The 26,178-nt window shown below is 37.1% G+C and overlaps 4 protein-coding genes across 5 annotated transcripts; 3 read left to right on the forward strand and 1 right to left on the reverse strand.

The window, feature by feature from the left end:
• The first annotated feature begins 5,677 nt into the window (after window positions 1-5,677).
• On the forward strand, window positions 5,678-12,844 carry LOC113103384 (14-3-3 protein beta/alpha-A). Its single transcript, XM_026265976.1, has 6 exons — window positions 5,678-5,836; window positions 8,189-8,489; window positions 8,965-9,088; window positions 9,322-9,485; window positions 9,715-9,810; window positions 11,112-12,844. The coding sequence occupies exons 2-6, from the start codon at window positions 8,196-8,198 to the stop codon at window positions 11,166-11,168; spliced, it is 735 nt and encodes a 244-aa protein (XP_026121761.1). The 5' UTR covers window positions 5,678-5,836; window positions 8,189-8,195; the 3' UTR covers window positions 11,169-12,844.
• A 1,131-nt stretch (window positions 12,845-13,975) lies between these two features.
• Window positions 13,976-17,440, reverse strand: LOC113103416 (mitochondrial import receptor subunit TOM34). 2 transcript variants are annotated; one of them, XM_026265979.1, is made up of 8 exons: window positions 17,160-17,440; window positions 16,855-16,991; window positions 15,742-15,841; window positions 15,509-15,661; window positions 15,202-15,359; window positions 14,978-15,119; window positions 14,747-14,873; window positions 13,976-14,465 (listed from the first exon to the last, which is right to left on the reverse strand). In XM_026265979.1, exons 2-8 carry the CDS (start codon window positions 16,982-16,984, stop codon window positions 14,364-14,366), a joined length of 912 nt encoding a protein of 303 aa, XP_026121764.1. In that variant the 5' UTR covers window positions 16,985-16,991; window positions 17,160-17,440; the 3' UTR covers window positions 13,976-14,363. The 2 variants fall into 2 exon arrangements, with proteins under 2 accessions (XP_026121764.1, XP_026121763.1); XM_026265978.1 differs by having other exon boundaries at window positions 14,978-15,125; window positions 17,160-17,437.
• A 504-nt stretch (window positions 17,441-17,944) lies between these two features.
• Window positions 17,945-20,836, forward strand: LOC113103442 (cytochrome c oxidase subunit 6C-1-like). Its single transcript, XM_026265980.1, has 4 exons — window positions 17,945-18,069; window positions 18,587-18,697; window positions 19,281-19,417; window positions 20,677-20,836. The coding sequence occupies exons 2-3, from the start codon at window positions 18,593-18,595 to the stop codon at window positions 19,404-19,406; spliced, it is 231 nt and encodes a 76-aa protein (XP_026121765.1). The 5' UTR covers window positions 17,945-18,069; window positions 18,587-18,592; the 3' UTR covers window positions 19,407-19,417; window positions 20,677-20,836.
• Window positions 20,837-21,420: 584 nt separating this feature from the next.
• Window positions 21,421-25,600, forward strand: LOC113103400 (zinc finger CCCH domain-containing protein 10-like). The gene is made up of 3 exons (XM_026265977.1): window positions 21,421-21,593; window positions 22,698-23,950; window positions 24,586-25,600. Exons 2-3 carry the CDS (start codon window positions 22,841-22,843, stop codon window positions 25,090-25,092), a joined length of 1,617 nt encoding a protein of 538 aa, XP_026121762.1. The 5' UTR covers window positions 21,421-21,593; window positions 22,698-22,840; the 3' UTR covers window positions 25,093-25,600.
• The last annotated feature ends 578 nt before the right edge of the window (window positions 25,601-26,178 follow it).

Consider the following 26,178-nt stretch of genomic DNA (forward strand, 5'->3'; position numbering starts at 1 on the left):
AATAACATGCACCGATGAATTCTTCACAATAAGACCAAGAACTTGCATTCAGGAAGAAAATAGGGTTAATTTTGAATTCATGTTGCGTATTTTTAAGTAATCTGATTCTTAAATCTGACATGTGCAAGTTATAGACTTATTATGTGATGACTTGTGCAGAATCTCTCTGTTCCTCGCTTCATTTGCCAACCACAAGTTCTTGGCACTCGTTTTAAGCGTGCCATCGGTTTCCTCCAGTACACATCAACCTAGATTGCTGAAAATGGAGCAGCCTGCTGCCAGTTAATATAGAAATTGGGGCTCAGAGGACGAAAAAATGTCTTTCATATTCGAAATCTTCAGCTAATCACTAAAATGTGGAAGATGAAGGACAGGCTAAGTGTGTCAAGCATCGGTTCACATCTTGAGAAAACAATGTTAAACAGAGAGGCAGTTACTATGCTACTGTAGATCTGGACTGAAGCTGAAGTACAGTCCATTTACTTAATCAAATCACTTTCAATCAAAGCTTAGACTGTAGAGGAGATGCAGTTAGAAAACAATAACGATTTCATTTGTGCTAAGGAGACTTTTCAGACTAACACCTGTTTTTCAATATTCCTTATTGCACTTATTGATCGACTTTAATTGTTTTTAAGTCAGTTCATCCATTTAGCATTTCTTGCTCACCTTTTTTGCCAGGCAAATCCTGGAGTGCAACTAATGCAACAACACTTCAAATAGAAAATACAAGCATATGAATATGCACAATTCTCAAAATGCACTGTATATATTTATTATTATTCAATGTGTTACTTTCCATTTCTTCGTTGCCTACTTGTAAATAAAATTTCAAATAAAAAATAGTTTCAAAGTAAATCTTTCACCAAATTTCAGAATAAAATGCAGAAACACTTTGCTGTTTTTCATTTTTTTGGTGAAGTAATAATTACATTGTGGCATTGGTTGCAACTGCAGGTGTAAAAGGATTATGAGAAATGCTATGAAAATTAAAATAATTAAAAATAACTGGAAACATATGCCAAAAAATTGCATATGCTTTGACCGAAATGTAAGCCATTAATCACATAGAAATACACTAACCACCACCACTCAGAATGCAGTAACACCCTGGCAACCACCTAGCAACCTCCCAGAAGAACCATTAGGCAACTGCATAGCAACGTACTGACAACCACAGAGTGAGTTTTGCATTAGCAGGCACCATTCATCTTTCCTTCAGAAAATGTACAAATCTAGTTTCTCATTCATGTTTCATGCTGAGATGATATATGCCACTCTGCTGTGCTTTGCTCCTTCCTTTCAATTGTCATAATCATTCACAGTAATCCAGGGAATGATTATGTACTAAAAATGGCATTATAAAGACTGGGCCTATATCATGTGGTAGTATAGTTCAGTCCTTTCTCTCCATGCATAGTAAAGAATCTCCAGCTCTCTCCATTATGTAGCAGAACAATTGATGTGTGCTATTGTCCAAGTCAAGACTATTATGTTCGCTCTCCAACATGAGAGGCATAGAGAGTCTTGTGAAGCAGTGCATTTCTTGAATAGATATTTAACAGCCCTGTATTTCATCCAAGAGGATTGAAGTGAAAATGTTCCGAGGTTAAAATCACCAGTATCTTCCACAATATAATATAAAATAGAGTTTTTACGTTTACTAAAGAAAATTAAAAGTGACTGTTCAAGAGCCACTGCCATAATGTTAGGGTGCTGTGAGCATCGCGATAAAAACCACACAATAATCCACAAGTAATCCATATGACTCCAGTACATCAGTTACCATCTTGTAAAGTGAAAAGCTGCATGTTTGTAACAAACAAAACCATCTTTAAGGTGTTTTAATTTCAAATTGTCACTTCTGATCAAAATACATGTCAATAATTCATAATAATGCCTCCTCTGGTAAAAATCCATCTCTCACATCAAATCCATTTGTTTAGAACCGTTTTCACTTTTAAACAGTGGTTGATCTGTGCAAATTTCTCTCCTGATTCAGATGAGACAACTTTTCACTGCAGAAAGCAATATTATGGATACAGCACTCATATTTTAATGAGAAGCAATGATTTGAAGTTAAAATTTTTGGATTTGTTTAAGCTTTTCACTTCTCAAGCAGTTAATTGATGTACTGGAGTGCTATGGATTACTTGTGGATTATTGGGATGTTTTAATCAGCTGAGGATCCATTGGTGAGCAAGCATTACAGTGCTAAATTTCTCCAAATCGGAAAAAAACAACCTCCTCTGTATCCTAGATAGCCTGATGATGAGTACATTTTCAGCAAATTTGTATTTTTGGGTGATATGGGGTTGTTTTTGCCAGTAGTATTATTAACTAAAACTATAAAAAATATATATTTTAGGTAATTGACAAAAAAAGCCTGAATATAATATAAATACTAAATTCAACTTACATTTAGACATAAATTAAATGTAATTAGAAATTTTGCCGAAGTACTAAAATTACTAAAACTAAAATAAATAAATATTTGTAAAAATAATTAACTGAAAATATAAAAATAAAAGCAACATTTAATAAAAAGTACAGTAGTATATAACTAATACTCTAATAACACTGGTTTGTGTCCCCTACCCTAAAGTATAAATAGAAGTATTAATGGGGCTTGCCTTAGTCATACAGCTTTTGCACAGCTTTCATTAAGGAGAACAACAACACATACAGCGGCGTACTGTATGTCGTTGATTTATGAATAGGTGACCAAGTCAGCATCAACACATGCTTCTATTGCTTAACAAATAAATCTGCTTGAACATGCCTTAAGCAGGTCTGCACAGATTTCCCTGGAGACTCGCAGCTATAGATATTATTCTCAAGTCCCTTCAGGGAACATAGACTCGTCACCGTACACCAGCCTCTTTTGTGCTGGATTATTTTTTTGAAGGGTTTATTTCAAGACATTTCCATCAGGCACCCAAAAGAAGAATTTTTTCCCTCATTTATATAATTTATATCTACATTTGTCCCTTAAATAGTTCACTAATTTTAGACATTTGGCAGAATGTATTGGGCTTCTTGTAAATGAAAGATAAGCTTATGAGCGATCATAATAATAATGACCATGTTCTGTTCTTTAATGCTGTCTTTTTCAGTTATCTGGGTTGCTGTCCCAAAATAACCCAGCCTCATTTTGGGTCTGAGTCATACGTGATATAGCATCACTGAACAGCTTTATGAAATAGACTCACTCATTGCGGTATCTGTTTAATTGATCAGTATTCCTTTCTAAATACTGTGAGAAAATAAATATAATTATTCAGGCACCACATTTGGTTGCTCTTTGTTATACAAGTGGATGATTGAGTAGAATGTGGTAATTTCTTGTATGCATGCATGAAATTACAAAACCGACAATAATCGCAAATATGCATCAAGGATTTACCTCTGTGTGACCTGGCTTGAAAGGTTAAAGGTCATCCTAATGATTAAATTCTAAATTAATGAAGTAGATAGACTACTTAATTGATTACCTGTTAGAAACAATGATTCTGTTTGCTGCAGATAATCAGAAAATCAAAGTACAGGACTTACATTATGTCATGTGCTTTATAATAAAAGAGCTGAGTATAAGACCATTAAAACTCTGACACCATGGATGGAAATACTTTTTATGTGAGAAGGTGGATGTGAGAAAATATTAAAAAAATATATATGTTTGTGGCACGGTGCATGCAGAAACATCACCTTTAAAAGATATTTTATTTTCTTATTTTGATTGCTTTAAAACCTAGAAATTCTCAATCTGACATTTTTATTTTAAGCTCTAGTAGTATACAAGGAGAATGATACCTGGAACTTACAAACTGATGGAGATATCATAAAACATAATTTTAATTCATCATCAGACTTGATTGTAATGCATGATGCCAACATGAAACCTGCCCTATGAAAACAAACTTGCACCGCTATGAAATTTTGTTTAACTAATGAAAACTTGGTTAGGTCATTGCTATGACTTGACATCATACCATTTATAAAAGTGGCCTAGATACTAACCAATTTCATTTGCCTTTAAGCCATACTAACCGCAATGAGATCCCACCTGCATGGAGGGCAAATAGCTGTTGGAGTAGACTGTGATCTTAACAATGCTTCTGTGTTGGTTAAACCGGCAGATTTTATTATGTCTGTGTCATACAAGCCCCCCGGGGAAAGCTGAAGAGAGGCCTTCCAAGAAAAACCTGGTGGTGTGACCTTGAAGTTGACACCACAAAGATGGGTTATACGTGGCGACAGCTGGAGAGAATGGCCCAGTATAGAGGACTCAGTAGATCTGTTGTTGACGGCCCATACCCTGACAGGGGTGACGGGCACTGAGTAAGTTATACAAGCCAATGTAAAATTTAACATAAACTAAAGTAACCAGCAGGCTGACCTGTTTGAGTCTCTGTAACTGTAGAGATCTACACTGCACCCTGCTGGTGACTTCTGTGCATCACATGCGCTGGCAGGCTTGATTTGGGTTATAAACCGTTTAAATGGGTTATATTTTTAAGAATTTGATTCATTCATGTGTGTTATCTTTATACATTAACAAATGCATACAACTAAATCTAGATGGACAAATAATTATAGAGAATTTGCTGATGTTCTTCTGTTGATGTTGAATGAGTGTATCTAAAAAAGAATAAATTTGTACAATTTCTATGCACTGCACTATGATACAGATTATGTCACCTTTACCATCAAAGCACAAGATAGTCCTACTCTTTGTAACATTATCAAATATGACCCAAGTATTTTTTTTCTTTTTCTTTTTTTGTGATTTAATGTTTTCTGCATAAAATCGTAAGGTAAAGAACATTTTGTGAAAATGCAACCTTGATATCTATAATCGTGACTGAGTAAGGCCATGTCAAAGAGGGTCACAAATGTATTATTAGATTTTATAAACCCTCTCTTTTTTTTAAATGGAATGAAATTACATATCTTCATAGTCACTGTATATCACCAAAGGGAAAAGGCAAAATCTTACTTAAATAATTCAAGAGAATTTGATGATGTATAAAGGTACATAAGTGTTTGCATATGCAAAGCATTTAATTTTTTACTATTAATATAGTAAACAGAAAAAAGTTATTACATAAAATAAGCCATATCCTAGATATTTAACATTCTCCGCTGTTGCACAAATGTATTTATTTATTTCTATTATAATTATTTATTTTGACACAATTTTCACCTCTTTTTAATTTTAAATATTGATTCAACTTGTTTTCTTATCTGTTTTATCTAATTTTATGCAATTACTTTCTTAATGTTTTTTGTGTAACTTCTCTTTCTGACATGTGAATCACTTTTAGCTGCATTTCTGTGTGTGAAAAGGTGATAGCTAAAACACCAATAAAAAATACACTTATTATGAAAAAAAAGATATAAAAAAAGATGGAAACGAGTGTTACAGCTGACCATTACAAATAATACGCGAGCTACAGAATGCGGCTGCATCGGCGGAAAGATGAATCATGCGCGCGATTGTCCTTTTTATGAATCTCACAAGCTTCCATTTCGAATTCGGCAAACTGTTCGAGCGCCTCCTGGCAACGGTTGCTATGGTGACTAACCACGTCACGCACGACTTTGGTTACCATGGTGCTTGTGACGTGGGGACCGTGTAAAACGGTGTAGGAAACCCCGGACAGCGGTTACCATGGATACCGGCGGGGGTGGGGGGAGGGGCGTTTAGAGGAAGCGGAAGTCTGAGCGCAAGCGGAAGTGGTACTGCCCTGAATACCCCGAGCAGCGAAACGGAGGACAGCTTGATACTCCCATCTTTAACAGACACAAACCAGGACTCGAAATAGATTTAAATGTGAGTTACGTTGCCCGTTAAGGCCGCTCGTTTGATATTATGAATGTTAGAGATATATTTTGCTGTATTGTTGCACATGTAAGCCCCCTCATCACTGTCAATGGCGGAAGGCGTCTATTGTGGTTTGGGGCTGGGTACAAGGACTTAGGCCGAGGCGGCCGATGAATAACGATTATTGCCGATTTATTTCCGATCACGTCCTATTTATATTAGAAGCGCTCCGTTCCCGTTCTTTCTTTATGTAACAGCGCAATCAAAGTAGCATCGCCGCCGATCAGCCCTCATCCGAACGGGAGCGATGTCCAGCGCCTCCCGCGCCTATTCAACGCCCGGACGTCGTTAAAGCTAACCGGCTAACCAGTTATACACCAGAAGTGTAAGCAAGCGCTTACAAATTGCAGTTAGTAACGGTTAAATTTACTTTGGCGCGAATAGTCGGTGCCGTCCGATTAAACTCCACACGGGAATGTGAGTGAGAGGGCGTTGTATTGGTGGCTAACGCTGCTAGCTCGAGCCTCGAATATGCTGCAGTGCAGTATTAGCGCTTTGATTAGGCGCTTTGAACGACTCGGGTATATAGTTGTAGTTTTTCTAAATGCGTTCGGCTTAATTTATTGATTTAATGTAACTTAGTGGGTTGGGATAGTTTCAATCGCGAAACAGTCGCTTCAAAGGATGGCGGACTTGTGGTCAGGACGCGTAGTGAGGGCCTATGTAAATAAATCCAGTTTGACACCAGATTATGTCATCTACTAACCGTTCAAACTATGCGTTTTACTTAGTACTCCAGGACTCATCGGTCTCGTTAAGCAAACAATTATCAAGCTCTGACGTGTCTGGTGTTCTTCAGGACCTGGAAGGGCTGTGGCTGCTCGCCTGACACCGTTACCTGTGGTTCGGGTTCAGGCGGAGACATCGACGCCCTGGGCGTTGGCACTTACACACGTATCGATAGCTGACAGGGTTGAAATTCCCACTGTGGCCTGCTAAAATCCCGATTCCATGTCGGAATCCGTGACCTTGCACAAAGGTATAAGGGACAATTTTATAAATGGAATATTAAGCAGCAGCAGCCAGAGACCTGGGTTTATGTGATTTAGAATAAGTGATCTAGTAGGTCTGATATAGACTTTGACCGGTTGTAATACGCAGGGGTGGATAAGCAGTTGTGTGTTTTAGAATTAATGGTTTTGACCTGCTTTTTTAATTGGGTTATATATTTCAGAAATCCAGTGTCAGTGCAGTATGAGCTTAAAATACAAACTGATTTTGAGTTATTTGGTGCAAAGAGACAATTGTTAGACACTTAATGTAAAACAAAGTAAAAAAAAAAAGTTTTATGCCATATTTGTTATTGATCTAAACTAGTCCTTTAGGTTATCCACTGATTATACCATTAACTATGTGTAAACCTGGTTCATTGTGCATAAAATGCATGGTAATTTTAGTAAATAAAAAACATGGCAAAATAAAACTATTTCCCTATTTACAGTGTTTTTGTATTTCTCAGAAATTGAAGCACATATTTCTTATTGGACAAAAAAACAACTGTTCTTTAGAGCAAGCACTACTTATATCATCTATACATAAACCTGGTTTATTAAGCAGAAATGCATGGTAATATTTTAAAAACCATTAAATGGCAAAATTATTATTTTTAAAACAAAAAAATACATCTCTTATTTTAAGATATGTGATGTGCTTTCTTATACCACAACATATATTTAACCACATTATACCAAAGTTTAAGTTTGGTGAATTTTTGTTGCAGCAAATAGATGGATGATCAGCAAGAAAGAAAAAAACAAGTACTTTTCCTTGCTTAAATTCAAGTGTGAATGCCTGTTTTAGTGTGCAAAACTGCCTATTTTCAAAGCCAACTAGTCAATTAATCAGTCTTATGGAAGCTCTGTTTTAACTAGACTGCTTTCAGGTAGTCCTCTTGTATTGTCATAACATCAGTAAGTGTTACAACCTCAAATGGGACTTTACTGATGTGTTTGACTTTATGATATGATGATTCACTGATGAATCCATTGAGAAAGTCTTTTGAGACAGTCACTGAATGACTGCTGCTTCATAGCTATGTCTTTGGATTGGTCTTCTTATGTAATCATTCATGGCCAGCCTTCAGTATGACTTAAATCTTCCTTAGATTTAAGTCCCAAATTTAATAATAGTATCTGGTGCAGGTCAAAATAAGCACCAACTTGAAAGTTGACCTCTTTACAACAAAAGGAGGTAATCCAAGCTCAGTAAGAGACTCTAAACATGACTTTATTTCATTATATGCGAACGGACTATAGTAAATGGAGAAATTAACTCGCCAACCTTTGTCTCCTCCTTTTGTAGTTGCATCATGGACAAGAGTGACCTAGTGCAGAAGGCAAAGCTTGCTGAGCAGGCCGAGCGCTATGATGACATGGCTGCTTCCATGAAGGCCGTCACGGAGGGCGGAGTCGAGCTTTCCAACGAAGAGCGCAACCTGCTCTCCGTGGCTTACAAGAACGTGGTGGGCGCCCGCCGCTCGTCCTGGCGCGTGATCTCCAGCATCGAGCAGAAAACGGAGGGCAACGAGAAGAAACAGCAGATGGCGCGTGAATACCGTGAGAAGATAGAGGCTGAGCTTCAGGAAATCTGCAACGACGTGCTGGTGAGAGACGAGACGTGTGAAGAAAACATTTGACAGTTCTAGAAGTTCCACCTGATTTAATTTGCTGTTCATTTTAAGTTTAGAGTTACAGCTAAATTAAAAATGTTAAAAGCGTTAAAGTATCACATGAAAAGATCACATTTTAGCCAAAATTCTAAATTCCAGAAGTTCAAATTCCAAAAATGTGCAACATATACTTTTATGCTTATTAGAATACTGTTGTTTATTTTTCGTTGTCTTTGTCGAAATCATTGTTTAAAATTACATATATGAAATGATGCGTAGCATTGCAATCAACCATTTAATATTTTACAAGGAGCAAAAGGAATACATTTTATTTGTAACATTTGGATCCAAAAATGTACCCTTTTCATTTAGGAATAGCCTTTTCTCTTTCTGATGTTCAGTGCTTTTAATTAATTCATGTTATATACATTTTCATAGCTTAATGCAAGTCTTTCCTCTGTTCTCTCAGGGTCTCCTGGAGAAGTACCTCATTCCCAATGCTAGCCAGGCAGAGAGTAAAGTCTTCTACCTGAAAATGAAAGGAGACTACTACAGATACCTGTCCGAAGTGGCATCCGGGGAAGCAAAGAGAAGTGAGCTCATTTTCTCTATTAAGCAAGAAGGATATTGCCTAAATATTAATTTATCTGTTAAATCTATTCATTAAGGTGAAGATGGATTCATAGAAAATGATTGGAACTGATAATGCTGAAGTTTAATGTCCAGTCCTAAGAGAGAATAATTAGATGCTAGCCAAAGCATGAGAACATTCAGGCTGTAATGTATGACGGTCATGCATTTGATTTTGTTTCCTCTCAAATTGTAGCCACAGTGGACAACTCTCAGAAGGCTTACCAGGATGCATTTGAGATCAGCAAAAAGGAAATGCAGCCAACACACCCCATCAGGCTGGGACTAGCACTGAACTTCTCTGTGTTTTACTATGAAATCCTCAACACCCCAGAGCAGGCCTGCGCTTTGGCAAAAACGGTTAGGCAATTATCTGTTCATCTACAGCTTGTTTTGACTTTTTCTGTTTTGGGTACACACAATTTACTCTTTATGCTTCCATCCGATCTTATTTTTGCAACATTCCGTGTATATCATCAAAAAGTGATTTGGAATGTGAAACGAAATGAGTTTATACTGAATACTAGAATGAGCATTTCCAGTGTCATCAAGACAAAAGAACTGACCCTCATGTTTACTTTCATCCTAGGCTTTTGATGAGGCAATTGCTGAGCTGGATACCTTGAACGAGGACTCCTACAAAGACAGCACCCTGATCATGCAGTTACTAAGGGACAACCTCACTGTAAGTGACATCTTTGGCTTTTCTAGGTGTAGCCAAAAATATAACACTTCATTAAAATGAACGATACAGAATGAATATAGACTATATAGATAAATCCTCATAGATTAAATAAAAAATGATTACCTGAGCCATGCTAATTTTAAGTGGTGTGAGCGATTAAAATAAAAAACATTTAGATGTATTTTTCGTCGTTAAGCAAGTTCTGACAATTTTTGTGAAGGATGATTCATCTTGTAAGTTTTTTTTTTTCTTTTTTTTCTAGAAATCAGTGTGGCAAAACATGTGTACAATAATCTACCAAAATAAATGTAACAAATTCAGCATTTTTTACATTTAATACAGTGTTAATTTTTTTCACATACAAGTTATTATTAGCTTAAATTTTAGCTCAAGAATTGAAATGAATTTCTTAGCAGGGTTACTGCAGGTCTTAAAAAGTCTTAATGTGTCCTTTCACAAAGTACAATTTAAATCGGAGCAAAAAGTTTTAAATCGCCTGCACTGCATAAAAATGAATATCTTCCTTGGTATAGTTTTCAGTCTGGCAAGTAAACTAAAAACATACTAGTCAATGGTAATTCAATTGCCTAGGTGTCCATAGCGGGTTGAAAAGATAAAAAAAATTCTACACATGAAATATGAAAGTAAATGGACTTTTTTTTTTTTAACAGTAAAGGATGTTTGACACATGACAAGCAGATAGCATTCAATCCATTATTAAACATACAAAGAGTGCATGTCTGCCTATTATAGACTCAAAATCCATTTTAGATCACAATCGGAAATTGTTGCAAGCACACGATGATGCTTTTAAAGTGGGTTTTAAGCAAAAACTTTAATTATTACATTTATTTTGAATGTAGCTTGATGCTAATTGTATCTTTTAATTATATTTTCAGATGTATTCCTGTAAAGATTATGGATAGTTTGCGTTTTTGAAGTATAACCAAAAGTTATTTTTTCTTAATTTAATGCTGTATATTGAGCAGCGGACGACGTAAACCATAAAAGATACATATGCTACATTAAGAAAAAATGCATTGCTGTTGGCGCCACCTAGCGTGCAGACGTGAATTAGCAGAAGGCAAACAATCCTTTCGCGCTCGGTGTGAAGGCCACATTCGTCTGCGATTTGCCTCGCTTTTTCGCATGTGTAAAACGGCCTTAAACAATCACCTGTATAAATAGTTTAAAATTTTGCAGATTAAAAAATATTAAGTATTACGCCATTGATCTTTTTGGTAAAAAGTTACATTTGGAGCCTTATTGCATCATTTTAACTTTTTTCTTTCGTTCTGCAGCTGTGGACATCAGAAAACCAGGGTGATGAGGCGGATGCTGGAGAGGGCGAGAACTAAAGGCGTTGCACTTCACTGTTAAATCCACCTACACTCTTTATCTTACACATATACAGCCCATAATTCCCTGCTCCATCCAGTCCACCTCACCTTTAATCCACCTTTCTGTATGACGAGCAGCATGAATTGTACCTAACCTACAAGTTTGTACCCCTGAAGCCACGAGCGGCAGGGTGAAGTTTGGTTTTTCTAAGGCTGTCTCGAACATGTCTGTTTGTGTATTTTCCCCCAGATGAGGGAAAATGGTTGAAAAGTGGAAACGATTTTCCCTTCCCCAAATCCCTCCTAACATTTTTAAAAGGTAAATGTTCTCTGGTCTAGTGGGATATAATGCATTATAGTGTCCCTCCCCACCCAATTTTCCCTCATCTGTCTTTTCTCTCCAATAGTGTACTGGCAATTGCTGGTTTTATTCAGAAGGTTATTAAACTGTCCATTAATTTAACAAACACTGTGACGTTTACTTTTTCCTCCTGGATAACCTGTGTTTATTGGAAATCAGAACGGTTTCGTTATGAGTAGCAGTACAATTCTGTTGTGATCTCATACAGAAGGGATGAAAACAGGCTGTATTGTGACACTGACAAACATGCATTACTATTATTGCTGTCGTGTGTATGATTTTTGCATACGACGAAAAAAAGGACCCGAGGTTTGCCATTCCATGTCTATATTCAGTTTGAAGTAAAAGACATTCCATCAGTATGTGACCTTTCACGATAACAGACCGTATTGTGAACAAACTGGAGAGTTTCCTAATGTGCTGTCAATGAGGCAGTCGGCATAAAGGTGCTGTTTGACATCAGTAAACAATTTTCCTGGTTCTGTATCCGCTTTTTTTCCCCTCGTAATATTGCCCACATTTACGTTTAATAAAGATGTACAATTGTAAACATTTTAGAGGTAAATACAAATTTGTCTTGAAACTAAATGCTTGCAAAAACTTTTTTTAGTTATTCCACCCTCTTACAAACACAAGTCGATGCTTGATATTTCCCTCTTCATGTAAACCAGAAGCTGTTTCAGGGCCTAAGTCTGACTTTGAGCTTCTCTACTCCTCATTCCTGCTAATAGAGGAGTTTCTTCAGTGGAGGCTTTGTAGTCCTGGCCCAAAGTCTGTGAAACACAAGCTGAGATCGAATTTGGCAAATAGTTGAAGGACCTGAAGCATTTTTCGAGGGGTAGCCGCTCACTCAGTGTCACAATACCTTGTCACATCACCATAACATTCCACTTAGGTGTAGAACTCATCCGTCTCGAGCTGAAGACAATGTTCATGCACTGAAGACAAAATCTGTCTCTTTCTCTCCCCTTAGCTGAACAAATGGCAGTTATTCTACGCTTGATTACAAAAAAATACAGTAGTGAATGTGGAGCCGAGCCTGTCTGTATATCTGGTATCTCCAATTGCTTTGTTTTTACTGACCAGTATTCTGCCTAAAGTTAGCTTCTGTGACGGTTTCATTGCTTAGCGCGCACGTGGTTGTGAAAATTTAGACTAGCTTAAGAAAAAAAAAAAACATTTACAAAATGACAAAAAAAATACAACCTGGTTATTGACGTAATACTAGATTTGTGTATGTCTTTTAAAACCATTCTAGTTTCACCTTACATGTTATAATCAGGAAAGTGTAAAAGACAATTTAAAGTGAAATAAAAGTTTTATCAGTTCCAAATTGCGCAGTATTGTTTTTCGTAGTGGTGTACATTAAACTGAGCATGTTCTCTAGATGATCTCAGTCTTCTGTAAAGAATTAAATAGCGTGTACATGTTCCAGGTCCCGTGCAAGTTAAAGGAATAGTTCTAATCAAATTTGCAGAAAATGTACTCAGCCTCAGGAAGTCATGTCTTCATCAGAACAGATTCGGAGAAATTAAGCATTTGCATCACTTGCTCAGCAATTTATCCTCTGCAGTGAATGGTTGCTGTTAGAATGAGAGTCCATACACACCACCACTACATCCCATCAGTCTTGTGCAAAAAGCTGCGTGTTTGTAACAAATCCATCAAGGTGTTTTGAACCATTGCTTCTGGTCACAATATGAGTCTAAAATAGGTCCTTCAAAACTCACTGACATTGGTTTAGAACTCACTTGATCTGTCCCGATTCAGACGAGATGCTGTTTTAACTGTAGAAAGCAGTATTGTGAATGGAAGATTCTAACCAGAAGTAATGATTTGAGGTTAAATTTGTCTTGATGGATTTATTACCAAGATGCAGCTTTTCGCTTCACAAGATGTTAACTGATGGATGGTAATGCTGTGAATTACTTGTTGATTATTGTGATGTTTTTTAATCAGCTGTTTGGACTCTCATTCTGACGGCACCCATTCACTTCAGAGGATCTTTTTGTAAGCAAGTGATGGAATGCTACAGTTCTCGAGTTCTGATAAAGAAACAAACTCATCTGCATTTTGGATGGCCTGAGGGGTTATTTTTGAGTGAACTATTCTTTAAGTTCAGTCAACTGTGGCGTGATGTTGATTATTTCAGACAAACAAACCATGAAGTTGGCTATTGTGATTAAAATAACTTTTTAGCAAAAGGTATATTCAATGTAAGGCATATTTACAGTTCAAATAACTCAATTTTTGTTTTTAAACTGAGGAAACGATTTGAAATTGGTCATGGACATCATCTGTCTTGATGGAGCTTTTTTTTTTGCTGTCATTCTTATACTGAATACATAGCATTTACTGTTTTAGGTCTTTTTAATATTGATAATTCCTACAATAATAAAAAAAAATAATAATCGCTGATCATAGCATTACATCTGTCAGTTTTCAGGATGAAAAAATACAATAGTCCTGAACATTCTCCTTTATTACCACAATCATACAGCACGTTATTTAAATAAAATAAAGACCTGTTTACGTTGTCTTGATGCAAAATGTCATATGAAACATCAATAAATACAGGTGTCAAGTCTTTACAAATGTATATAACCATTAACTGGTTGTGACAGTAATTAACCCACAACAATACAATATATTTGCACAAAAAAAAACAGTAAGCATTTTGTAGAAAATGCAGCCCTAATTCTGGTGAAGGTGAAGTAGGAATTATTGAACATGAACACTCAAATTATTTCCTAGATTTAAAATAGCATTATGATGTGCATATCTAAAGTCTGTAGCAAACGTTGCAGCTTTGAGAGGCACTTGTGGAAAGCTTCCACACTGTACAATCAGGATTATTTCATCTTCTGTACTTCCTGCAGTAGTTTCTGCGCCGCCATGTTGTTTGGATCTTTTTTGAGCACACTGTTAAGATCTTCAATAGCAGATTTCTTGTTCTAGAGAAAAGAAAATGTATTAGATTTAGAATTTACAACTTACAAATGAGGACAATGGAAGCGATCAAAATCAACAAAAGAGCAATGATATATATTAAGTGTTAGTTAGTTAGCTTAACACAGTACATGTAGCATGTTTATATTATTATTATATAATCAATAAAAAGAAAACAATAGAAAAATAATAGAACAAGCTGCTGTTAGAGGCCTTACACTTCATAAACCAATTCACCAAATTTAGTTAAGACAATGAACTTCAACTTATTCCGAATTAAACTTACTTTGAGTTCCTTGTTTGCCTGGGCACGTCGATAAAAAGCTTTAATGTTGGCGGAATCCAATCGAAGAGCCTCATCGCAGTCGTTAATAGCTTCTTTGTACATCTTCAATGACAGGTAGCAGAGAGCCCTACAAGCAATATTGATTTACACGCATTATCAAACCTAAACTCATGACTTTTCCAGTAGTGAAATCTGACATTTGGTAGCATAATGACTGGTAGCATTTCTTACCGGTTTGTGTAGGTTGTGACCTCTGTGGGGTCCTGACCGAGTGACTGTGTGTATTTCTCCACGGCTTTCTTGTGTTCGCCCTTCTTCACAAACACATTGCCTTCTTCCTTCAGAGCCTTGGCCTTTTTAACAGCTTCAGGTCCTGGTGCTTAGAATAATACAATTATAAATCAAGTGTTGAACGAAGTATGTTGGCTCCACTTGATACGGTTACAGGTAAATACCTTTTTTCTTGTTGTCAGTCGTGCTGTTTTGTTGTGGGCTGGGGGCCAAGCTGGCAGCTTGTGCCAGGCTTTCTTTCACAGACATAGGAACGGTGGGAATCGGAGGCAGTTTCTCTCTCCAAGATGGGCCGTCTATATCCGTCAAAGCCTTGGTCATTCTGGAGGGAAGGAGTGATGTGTTGCATGGTACATTTTTTGTATCCTTATGCTTATATGTTGTATATTACATCTTTATTATTATACAGTTGATTAGTGCATTATCTATTAGCATGCATAATACTTCTGGATCCTGATCATGCAGAATTACCTGTTGACGCCATCGTGAGCAGCCGGTATGTTCCAGTCTATCTGTAAGACAGTCTTGTAGTCCACATACGCCTGTCTGTATCTCTCCAAGGCTTCATAAGCTGACGCCCGGCGAAGCAGAGCTTTAAACCCAAATGGAATCAGTTCAAGAGACCTGAAAGAGAAATATTCAGATTATTAACCCTGCACATAATCACTTTAACCATTTTTGCACCTGCTGTTTGTTGCACTTACGTTGTGCAGTCTTTAATGCATTCACTGCAGTTTCCATCTTTCAGGTAACTGGCGGCCCTGTTGGAGTACAGAATACCCAGATCTTCCTTCTTCTTCTGACCTGCGGACAGAACATTGATGTGTCTTTATTTACATCAGTACCACAGCTTCCTTTACATCTATTTAAGTCTGAGGAACCATTTCTCTGTTGCTGTTGCAAATTTCTTATCATCCAAATTGTATGATGACTCTTGTTATTGTCACTCAAAAAAATATTAATATGGAATCTTTATGGTATTCTTGGCATATGACATTAACATGATGTTACAATCAGATTCTAACAGCTCAGTGAGATGATGGAGGAGATTATAAAGGATATATCATAATTCATAACCATGCAAGGGACACCCTAGGTAGTTATATATTTATAAACACACAATTTATAACATGAAAATTAATATCAATATAAATTGTGTAAAATCCGGTTTGGAAAATATTTCCTTATATGCATTTTTTTTTTTTACAACTCACTACAGTGCTGCACTATTAAATGTATAATTTCAACATATATACACTTTAAAAATATATATATTTTATCTTTATTAATGCTCACTTTTTTCGTGGATTTTTCTAGTTTATTTATTAGTATTACTAGTTAAGCAGTCAGAATATTTATAAAATAATATTTGGGAAATATTTTCTATTATTTATATAATTTATAACATGATCACATAAATGTGTGTAAAATTTTGAAAATGTTTTCTTATATGCGTCTTTTCTACTCACTACATGCTGTACTAATTTATTTCAATGTATTTATGTATGGTTTAAAAAAAATCTAATTTTTAAACCGTTTTTCTCTTTGCTTTACCACTAACCCCCAGTACTCTATTGGGGGGTCCTTGGACTCTGTTTTGAAAACCCCTAAAAAAGTACACCCTGAAATATTTCCAATTATTATGAAAGTAATACCATAGTACTGACATGGACAAGAGCACCATGGAACATTTCGTGTAAGTGCAAGAATACCACGGTACAGGTACAAAAACATGGTAATAAGCTAAGTGGTAACAGTGTTACTGTAGTGTTTACCATGGTAATATTTTAAATATGACTACATTTTACTGTCCTCACCAGACTTCTCCAGCAGCTGGATGGACTGGCTGTAGAGGTTCACGGCTTCTCCGTACTGACCGGCTCTGAAGCACTCGTTACCGGCTTGTTTGAGCTCCGTCCACGACTGTGAGCGCCGCTTCTGAGGCATGATGATACTGAAACGATCAAAGGCACTGCTGTTAACTTAAGTTTAGCAATGTTACATTACCAACAAGATTAATATTACACACTGTAAGTTAAACAGATGTGATATATATATATATATATATATATATATATATATATATATATATATACACACATTTAGTAATAAACAACATTACCGTGGTAGTTGAAAAACCGGAAAGTAAGCGTTGAAGGAAGGGCCTTGGTGATCGCGAAGCTTCACTTGTTTAAAGTTACCAGTTGTTGTATTTCAAACCAGCACGTGAGACAACTAGTCAGTCTTCGTTCTAGAACAAGCTAGAAGGCGCGCGAGCCGGGACGAGGTAACACGTTTTACCGGGTGAGGCTCCGCAGTAACGGGCGGAGTTGAATTTCAGTTTCAATTCAAGTGTGGTGCTGCTATTTGAAGATCTGGCTGGTGATTGTAACCCAATCCAGTGTTGCCAGATCCCGCGAGAAAAGCAAGCAACCTGGTCTGATGAGGAAACAAGTGAAAAGTCACGTATAATTACAAGAATATGGCAACACTGAGCCAGTGTCAGATTCCCTCTAAATGGCAAACCAAGCCGTTGGTTGCCAAATGTTTGCGAAACTCGAATCGTTCATTATTTTAAAACGCATAAATTATCTTTAAGGATTTATCTTTTTAATTATGTTTTGTTTTAATGCAGTCAGTAAAAATATTTGTAATAAAAGTACATGACTAAAAAAGGCATTCATATATAATCCACCGAAACCTGATTATTAAAAAAATAAAACGCATTATTATTTTTATAATAAAAACAATGTTTTGTCAATTTATTAATGAGTAAACCACTGTATTTAAATAATATAAGTGCAATGTTTTTAATGCGTGGTAGGTGTAAGCCAAGTAGTGTGAGATGTTTTATTGAAATCGAATTTTTTTATGAGACAATAAAATGTGTTTTTTCATTATCCCTCGTTGGTCTGAATCGGCTCCACTTGTGTTTGTCCTTCGTCAGTTTCCGTAGTTTGTTCGGCCCTAGTACATAAACGTCTTCCTGTCTGAGTAACCGGACGTGCGTGTTGAAGGTCGTGAATTAAACGGTATATATCGAGCTTGCTATACACTTATAACAAAACATCTGGTGAAATCTGAATACATTTTAATAACATGACGTTATGTTTTTCATAACTCTAAAGTATTTTCATTTACTTAACGTGCCTCGTTTTTGAACTAACTTGGTCATTGTGATTGCTAGCTAGTGTTAGCTAGACAGATTTTTCCGTGTCTCGGGGCACCAACTTCTCGATGTGAATCAGAATTGTCATATTTAAAATAATATAATATTATGCTTTGCGTCAGCATGCGCTTTATCACGTCTAGAAAAAATAAAATGCAAATTGCATATTAGCTTAACCGTTAGAACGTGCACTTAAACAATATCTGAAGATAATTGGATAATGTAATCGTGTCTCCTTGTATGGATGTCCTGAAATTTGGTCAGAAATTCATTTGTGATGGCCAGAATAGCACGTAGCAGTGCTGAAGGCCTGTCTTTTGACTTCAAGTGTGTGAAGTTTTTTTTTATTAACGTCTGTTATTGTCATCTCTTTCTAAAAGGCAACTATGTCACTTCCAAAGCCAGCGATGAGAGGCCTCCTAGCCAAGCGTTTGAGGTTTCATTTGCCCATCGCTTTCGGTCTCTCCCTCATTGCAGCAGCCGCATTCAAGGTCAGTGTTTTTGTGTTGATCAATCAGTTTTTGCTATTTTTGATCATAAGCACTATATTAGAACTCTATGGTTTTAAGTGCTGTTCAAAATTGTGATTGGCACCTCAATCTCTTGCTTGGGTCAAATTGTTTATTTAAAATTCCAACTACAATTTTTAAGAGCACTTTTTGTCACAATTTATCCTTAAAGGCTTAGTTCACCCATAAATTAAAATGTCATTAATGACTCGCCCTCATGTCGTTCCAAACCTGTAAGACCTCTGTTCATCTTCGGAACACAATTTAAGATATTTTAGATTTAGTCCGAGAGCTTTCTGTCCCTCCATTGAAAATTTATGTACGGTATACATTAATGATATAGTTTTCATTTTTGGGTGAACTAACCCTTAAATAGTCATTCAAATCTAATTAGATTATCCCTAATTTGTAGTCTTGTGTATTTGGCTGTATACTTTTGATTTTTTTCATCTTGGTGCAAAGGAGGTTTTTATTATTATATATATATATATATATATATATTTTGTATAAGGCTACCGTGGACAGTTCTTCTTGAATCTCAGAAATAGTTTGTGTCTGTCTTCAGTTCGGAGTAACAGAGCCCAGGAAGAAGGCTTATGCTGACTTCTACAAACATTATGATTCAATGAAGGAGTTCAGTGCCATGAAGGAAGCTGGTATTTTTGAAAGTGTCAGACCCACTGGAAAATAAACCCCTGTCTTGTGAGTGGCCCTTCAAATACATTTATAATTATTATTTGTAATGCTTTTCATGCCTTTTTAATGCATCGCTGTTTCAGTTAAAATAATATTAATAAGTACTTAGCCATCGTTAAGAATCTGCTTAAAACCCATCTCTTCCATCTTTATTTGACCCTCTAACTTGAACACTTACTATTCTGATTCTATTCTTTAAAAAAAAAATACAAAATCTAACTACCTTTTAATATTTTTGTATTCGATTTTCCATTTACATAACATTTAATCATTTAACAGACGCTTTTATCCAAAGAGACTTACAAAAGAGAAAAATAGAAGCAGTCAGGTCAACAAGAGAACAACAACAGTATACAAGTGCCATGACAAGATTCAGTTAGTCTAGTATAGAACGCATTGCCAGGTTTTTTTTATTTTTTTTTATTACTTAAAAGCCTTTGCTGCGTGTACTGCGTTTAAGCTAACTGAGGCTTGTTATAGCACTTGTGTTTCATTGCTCTTTTGTTGTTTTTGATTGCTTCCACTGTCCTCATTTGTAAGTTGCTTTGGATAAGTGTCTTCTAAATGTAAAATACAAGCTTAGAATGGTCCAAAAATGAGATGTTTATGGAACATCCATCCAAAATATTTTAGAGTTTTGTCCCTGACAATAATATACTGTTAATACCATAATTTTCTTTCATGCATTGGTCAGTTTTGGCTTCCATAATGTATTATTTAGGTCTAGTGTATAGAAAAGTTTCAAAAATTTTTATTTTTATCTATTTGCATTCTTAGAATTCAATTTAATCTGCAAATAGCATTTTCTCAGTGTCTAAAAGTCCAGTCTTCTCTTCAGCAGCACTTATTACAACAAGCTTTATAGTTTTGGTCTATATTGTCAAGGTTTTTGCAGTCAAGTTGGTTCATAGATTATTCACCAGATTTATAACATTTCATTCTTAAAAACAGTGAATTGTTTCTGTTTGACGATAGTATTTTCTGATTTATAGAGTGATAAAACCTTTAGCACTCATTAAAACCTTTGATCCATCAACAAATGAAGCATGAAATTTGAACCTGGTTTATCTAAAATTCAGATTTCTGTCCTGGAAATGTAGGCAAATTAGAGCATGCATTTAATAATGCGTTATTTGCATTTTTAAAACAACGTTTCAGAAAATTTGTAATACAAAAGTAATCCTGATGTACAGTGATTAATCAGATGGTGATGCATGTTAAAATTATTACTGTTTACCCTGTGACACTTTATTTTTTCTTTACAGGCTATGTTCCCCCTGCATTCCTGCTCTACAACTGAATCTTTATAAGATGATCAGATATGAACATTGATGTCTGATGTTCTTATTAATATACAAATAAACTATTGACATCCATCATGCTGTAGTGACTCATTGGTATCATGAAAATAAATGCTGTAACCTGACATATCTAGTCAACATGTCTCTCCTATGTTGTGTTTTAACATGAAAATATACACTTTGAGTTAAAAAGACCCACAAGGTTGGATGTTTAACTGTGCTATACTAACTATAAAAATCTGTGACGTCGTTTCAAATTTTGTTTGACGTTTTTAGAAAAACAAAAATCCACATGCTCACATTTGGTGTTTTCCTTAATGTAATTTTTTAATGGAGTAATGGTGCATACAAATAGCTTTTGTTTTTTTTTTTTACTTTCAAATTTGTAATACCATGGTATTTATGAAACCACATTGGTGTACCATATGAATTTCATCATCATTGTACCAAGATATTGCCACATTATTTTTCTTGCTTCGAGGTCTTTTATTTTGACGTGCATTTTTTCCAGTGTACCACCGCACAGGAAGTGCTTCGAACAAGAAAAGCGGAAGTTAATTGATGGACCAACTTGTGTTCTAATTTAATATAATGTAAGCTTTGTGACTGTCAGTTTCTACTTTAATGCGTGTGATTAGTAATGTCGTGCAACTACGGTTCCATTAATCTCGCCGATACGACTGCTTGTGTACACTGGGTGAGTTGTTTACTAGAAGGTTGTTGTCTTTGCGTTCTGTACATGCGCCTTATCCAGGCCTTTGTGCCTGAGAGTGGACATAATGTTTGGTGTGTTCTGTATTAAATATCGAATATTGTATAATTAGGCCAGATATTGTGCAAACGAACCAGTCACCAATATCCGGTTACTTCTGTAACACTCAGTAGGTAACAAATGCTGTAATGTGTCGATCCACAGTTTTGACATGACAGCTTTTTGCTTTATAATTAGAACAGAAATTATTACATGAGATTATTGCATTTATATCATTTTCAAAAATATTATATGCGAGGCTAAATATTGCATTTGCGTTGTAATTGCATTTTATTAAAAAAAGTGTTTTACGTTGTTTACGATATTTTACGTTGAGTTCCATGTCACTTCCAATGTACATGCGTTAAAGACCATGTTACTGCCATGCAATGATATCATTTTACCATGTTGCTATTACAGAACTTTTTTTATGTATTAGGTACTCCTATACCATGCGTTACTTAAATATTTCTTCATATTATTTCAGAGGATATTGTTACCACGCAGAACATGGTGTTTCCATATAAAATCATAACAATATCATAGTATTTTTGTTATTGTTTTAATAAACAGCATTTTGCTAAATGTTGAACAAAAAATTTTATTTCCAGGAAGAATTATTAATGCTTTGAAGAAATATAATATTGTCTAGATTTATTCTTGGTGTTGGATGACTTATAGTCATTATGGGCAATTTTAAAGCTTTAATTTTAAAATGTGAAATGTTTCAAAAGATAAATATGTATGGCATGCGTAAATCTGAAATGGTCTGCACAACGGAAGTTTTGTTCTTATGTGATGCATCTCGGGCTGAATTAATCGCAGAAAAGTTGTGTAGACATAAAACTGCTTTTTTATTTATTTTTTTATTCAGAATACAACACAATTTTTTAAGCATTTAATTTAAAATATGTATTTAATTACCTGCCCATCTATTTAAATATATTATAAATATAAATGTATTCCTGTGATGCGCAGCTGAATTTTGAGCATCATTACTCCAGTCTTCAATGTCACATGATCCTTCAGACATCATTCTAATATTCTAATTTGCTGCTCAAGAAACATTTCTTCTTATTAATGTTGAAAACAGTTTTGCTGCTTTATATTTAATGGAAACGAGTAATAATAATAATAATAGATATAGAAATATAAATAGTTTATTAGCGATGCAGCTATATAATGATGCTCCTGGTATAATATATATTTGTATTTATTGTTATTATATTCACAGGCGCCCGGGTGGATCTGTGATCTGCATCCGTCTACAGTCTGAGCTCTTCTCCTTCTTGCACTTTACCTCTGAACACTCATACATCCTCCATCTCTCCGTCTCCCACATGAGCGCAACGTTCTATTCCCGCTGGGCCGAGCGCCATGCCTGACCGGGATAGCTCCTACCTGGCAGGTGGTGGCGGGACGGGGGTGGGCACTGGGGTCGGGGACGAGGGAGGGTCTGGGACGGGTGGAGAGGGTAGAGTGACAGGAGTTGGTGGCTCAGCAGGGGGTAACGGTGGTCCCGGGGGCATGGGAGGTGGCGGGGCATTAGGAAACGGTGCGTTTGGCTCCGATTTGGCACTGGATGGTGTTTGCCGGGATTTTTTGCGTAACGTGTGCAAGCGCGGCAAACGCTGCCGCTTCCGGCATCCAGACTTCAACGAGGTTCCAGATTTGGGCGTGCAGAAGAACGAGTTCATCTTCTGCCACGACCATCAGAACAAAGAGTGCGTGCGCACCAACTGCAGATTCGTGCATGGCTCGAAGGAAGACGAAGACTATTATAAGAAAACCGGAGAGCTTCCGCTTCGGCTCAGGGGGAAGGTGGCAGCCGGGTTGGGATTGTCTCCGACCGACCTCCCGTTGAGCCGTGGAGAGGTGCCTATTTGCAGGGACTACCTGAAAGGAGAGTGCCAACGGGGGAATAAGTGCAAATTCCGGCACGTCAGGAAGGATTATGAGTATGAAGCTCCGCCCCGGGGTGGAGTCGGGTGTATGATGGGCGTCACTGGGGGCGTCAGTGGGATGGTGACCGCTGGCGGCGGTGGAGCAGGAGGTGTTGCTGGTGCCTGCAGCGGGATGTCTGGCCTCGTTGGCGGCGGTGTGGGTAACTACATGGGAATGGGATGTCCCAACATGGGCGGCTGCAGAGAGCAGGTCATGTCTGGTGGAGGAGGGGGCTCATTGAGCGGCTGCATGTCGATGGCAACGGCGGGTCATCGGCGCTATGACAGGGGCCCTTGCTCTGTCTATGACCCTCTGTTTGAGAATGGTATGTTTGAAGCAGGGCCGGTGGAGGCTCCTGTCGACCACACGGCCCTCCAGCTCAAGAGAAGGCGTTTGGAGGGGCTGCGGTTGACTGATGGGACCACTGGTGGACATTATGACCTGGGGCTTCAGACCACCCTGTCGACCCGACCGTTAGAGTACCGTTTACTGGAAGAGGAGAACGCCCTACTGAGGAAAAGAGTAGAGGAGCTTAAGAAACAGGTGAACAGGTGTTAAATGTACTCATTCACTCACTCTCATGTTGTTCAAAACCTTCCTTTCTTCAGTGTAAGAATAACCTAAAAATAAAACAAATATAAGTAGTTATAAATGCTATGAGTGAATTAAGGGTTCATAACTTAATCATTTTCAGTGTAAAAAAAAAATACTCCATTTTGATTACAAAAGATTACATTTACACGAACTAAGGATTTAGCTTTAATCTTTTTTTATGAGTTATAGCAGGTACATTTGCAATGATTTATAATACCGATGTAGAATGCATCCCTAACTTTTTTTTTTTTGGAGATTGACAGTCCCATCTTTAACTGGGCATTCTGCAATAGATCATCTTTTACATTTCCACAGATGACAGAGAATAATACAGCTTTTGAATGATTTGAGCATGAATAAATGATGACAGAGTATATCTCTGCTGACCTCTTTCTATTATAAATCTTTTAGAATCTTTGCAATTGAGACCCATTCTTTGCATTATAAATCCTGCAAACAAAAAATGCAAATAATCTACAAATTGTACTTGTGACAGAATATTTTTTTCAGTGTAGCATCCCTCTACTTTGACGTGAGGTTTCAAGTTAAATTCTCAAAACTCACACCTTCCTGTTTTTCTCCAGGTGTCAAATCTCATAGCCACCAACGAGGTGCTCTTGGAGCAGAACGCTCGGTTCCGGAGCCAGGCTAAAGTGATGACGCTGTCCTCCACCCCAGCTCAGTCTGAGCAGAGTCTGGTGCCCCCTGTTGGTTCGGTCAGCTCCTACAACCATGGCATCGCTCAGACACACACCACTCTGAGCAGTGCTGGTCTGCAGCCACGTCCCGTCACACAACAGGATCTGGTGGCCCCGTCTGGAGCACCGACCGCCCCTCCAGCAAATACTGCGCCCCCTACCGCACCCCCTCCGCATCTGAACCCTGACCCCATTTCTGCCGCCCTCGCTCAGACTATCGCCCAGGGAATGGCTCCACCTGTTTCCATGGCTCCTGTTGCAGTTTCGGTAGCACCAGTCGCTGTGTCGATGGCACAACCGCTGCCGGGCATCACAATGAGCCATGCGACCACCCCGATGGTGTCGTATCCCATCGCCAGTCAAAGTATGAGGATCACAACCTTGCCTCATTAGTATGAACAGATATTTTCATTAATTCTCCTAACACCCTTTTGTTTAACTTACCAATAACACTGTAAGCTTCTCAAGTGAAGGGTCTGTTTTGACTGAAGGAACTCATGAATACAAAAATACAGATCTTTTCTTGTGAATATATATGAAACATATTTCAGTTTTCTTGCCATGCTTTAACAGATGATTGTCTTTAAGAAAGCCGAAAGAAAGATTGTGGACATTTATAAACATTTTGAAAGATGTAACTCTTCAGCTAATCACTACAGGATTGGGAATTGTTAGCTGTCAGTTTTAGTTTGACTCCTTTTTGAATAGTTTGTTTTGTGAATTGCTTTTGTGTGAACTGATTATCGGTCCATTGCACAAAATGAATGAATCTAACCCATTAAGCTCCATTATTAATTATTGTGTTTCTCACACAACAAAACATATGTGGGCATAAAAAAATGTCATTAAAAATGTTCTTTCTTTTTTTGGGAAACTAAATAACTGCATTTTTCTGCCTAAATATTGGCAATAATGTTTCATTCATCTTTGGTGAGTATCTTTATGAAATGTTTTAAAAATTATATTTATCAAACTTCTTTTCTAAGTTTAATCACTTTCTCGTGTTCTGTGGAACACAACGTGCGTTGTTTGCCCTCTCAGGCATATTCACTTACGATTATATCACCACAGACAGATATTGATGTAACTAGATCACTGTTTCACTTCTTATGTTTAAAAATATTTTCCTCATGCCCAATTAAAACAGAGTAGACAGTTTTATGGAAAAGTTAGATAGGAAATTCACAATTTTATAATGTTTAGTCTATGTGACACAGCCAAGTATGGTGACCCGTACTCAGAATTCGTGCTCTGCATTTAACCCATCCAAAGTGCGCACACACACCATGAACACACACACAGAGGAAAGGGCAGCCATTTATGCTGTGGCACCGAGGGAGCAGTTGGGGGTTCGGGGCCTTGCTAAAGGGAACCTCAGTCATGGTATTGCTGGCCCGAGACTCGAACACACAACCCTTGGAGAAGGAGTCAAACTCTCTAACCATTAGGCCACGACTTCCCTTTAACTTGAGCCATGTG

Source organism: Carassius auratus, chromosome 6 (assembly GCF_003368295.1).
Source record: "Carassius auratus strain Wakin chromosome 6, ASM336829v1, whole genome shotgun sequence".
NCBI classification, from domain to species: domain Eukaryota; kingdom Metazoa; phylum Chordata; class Actinopteri; order Cypriniformes; family Cyprinidae; genus Carassius; species Carassius auratus.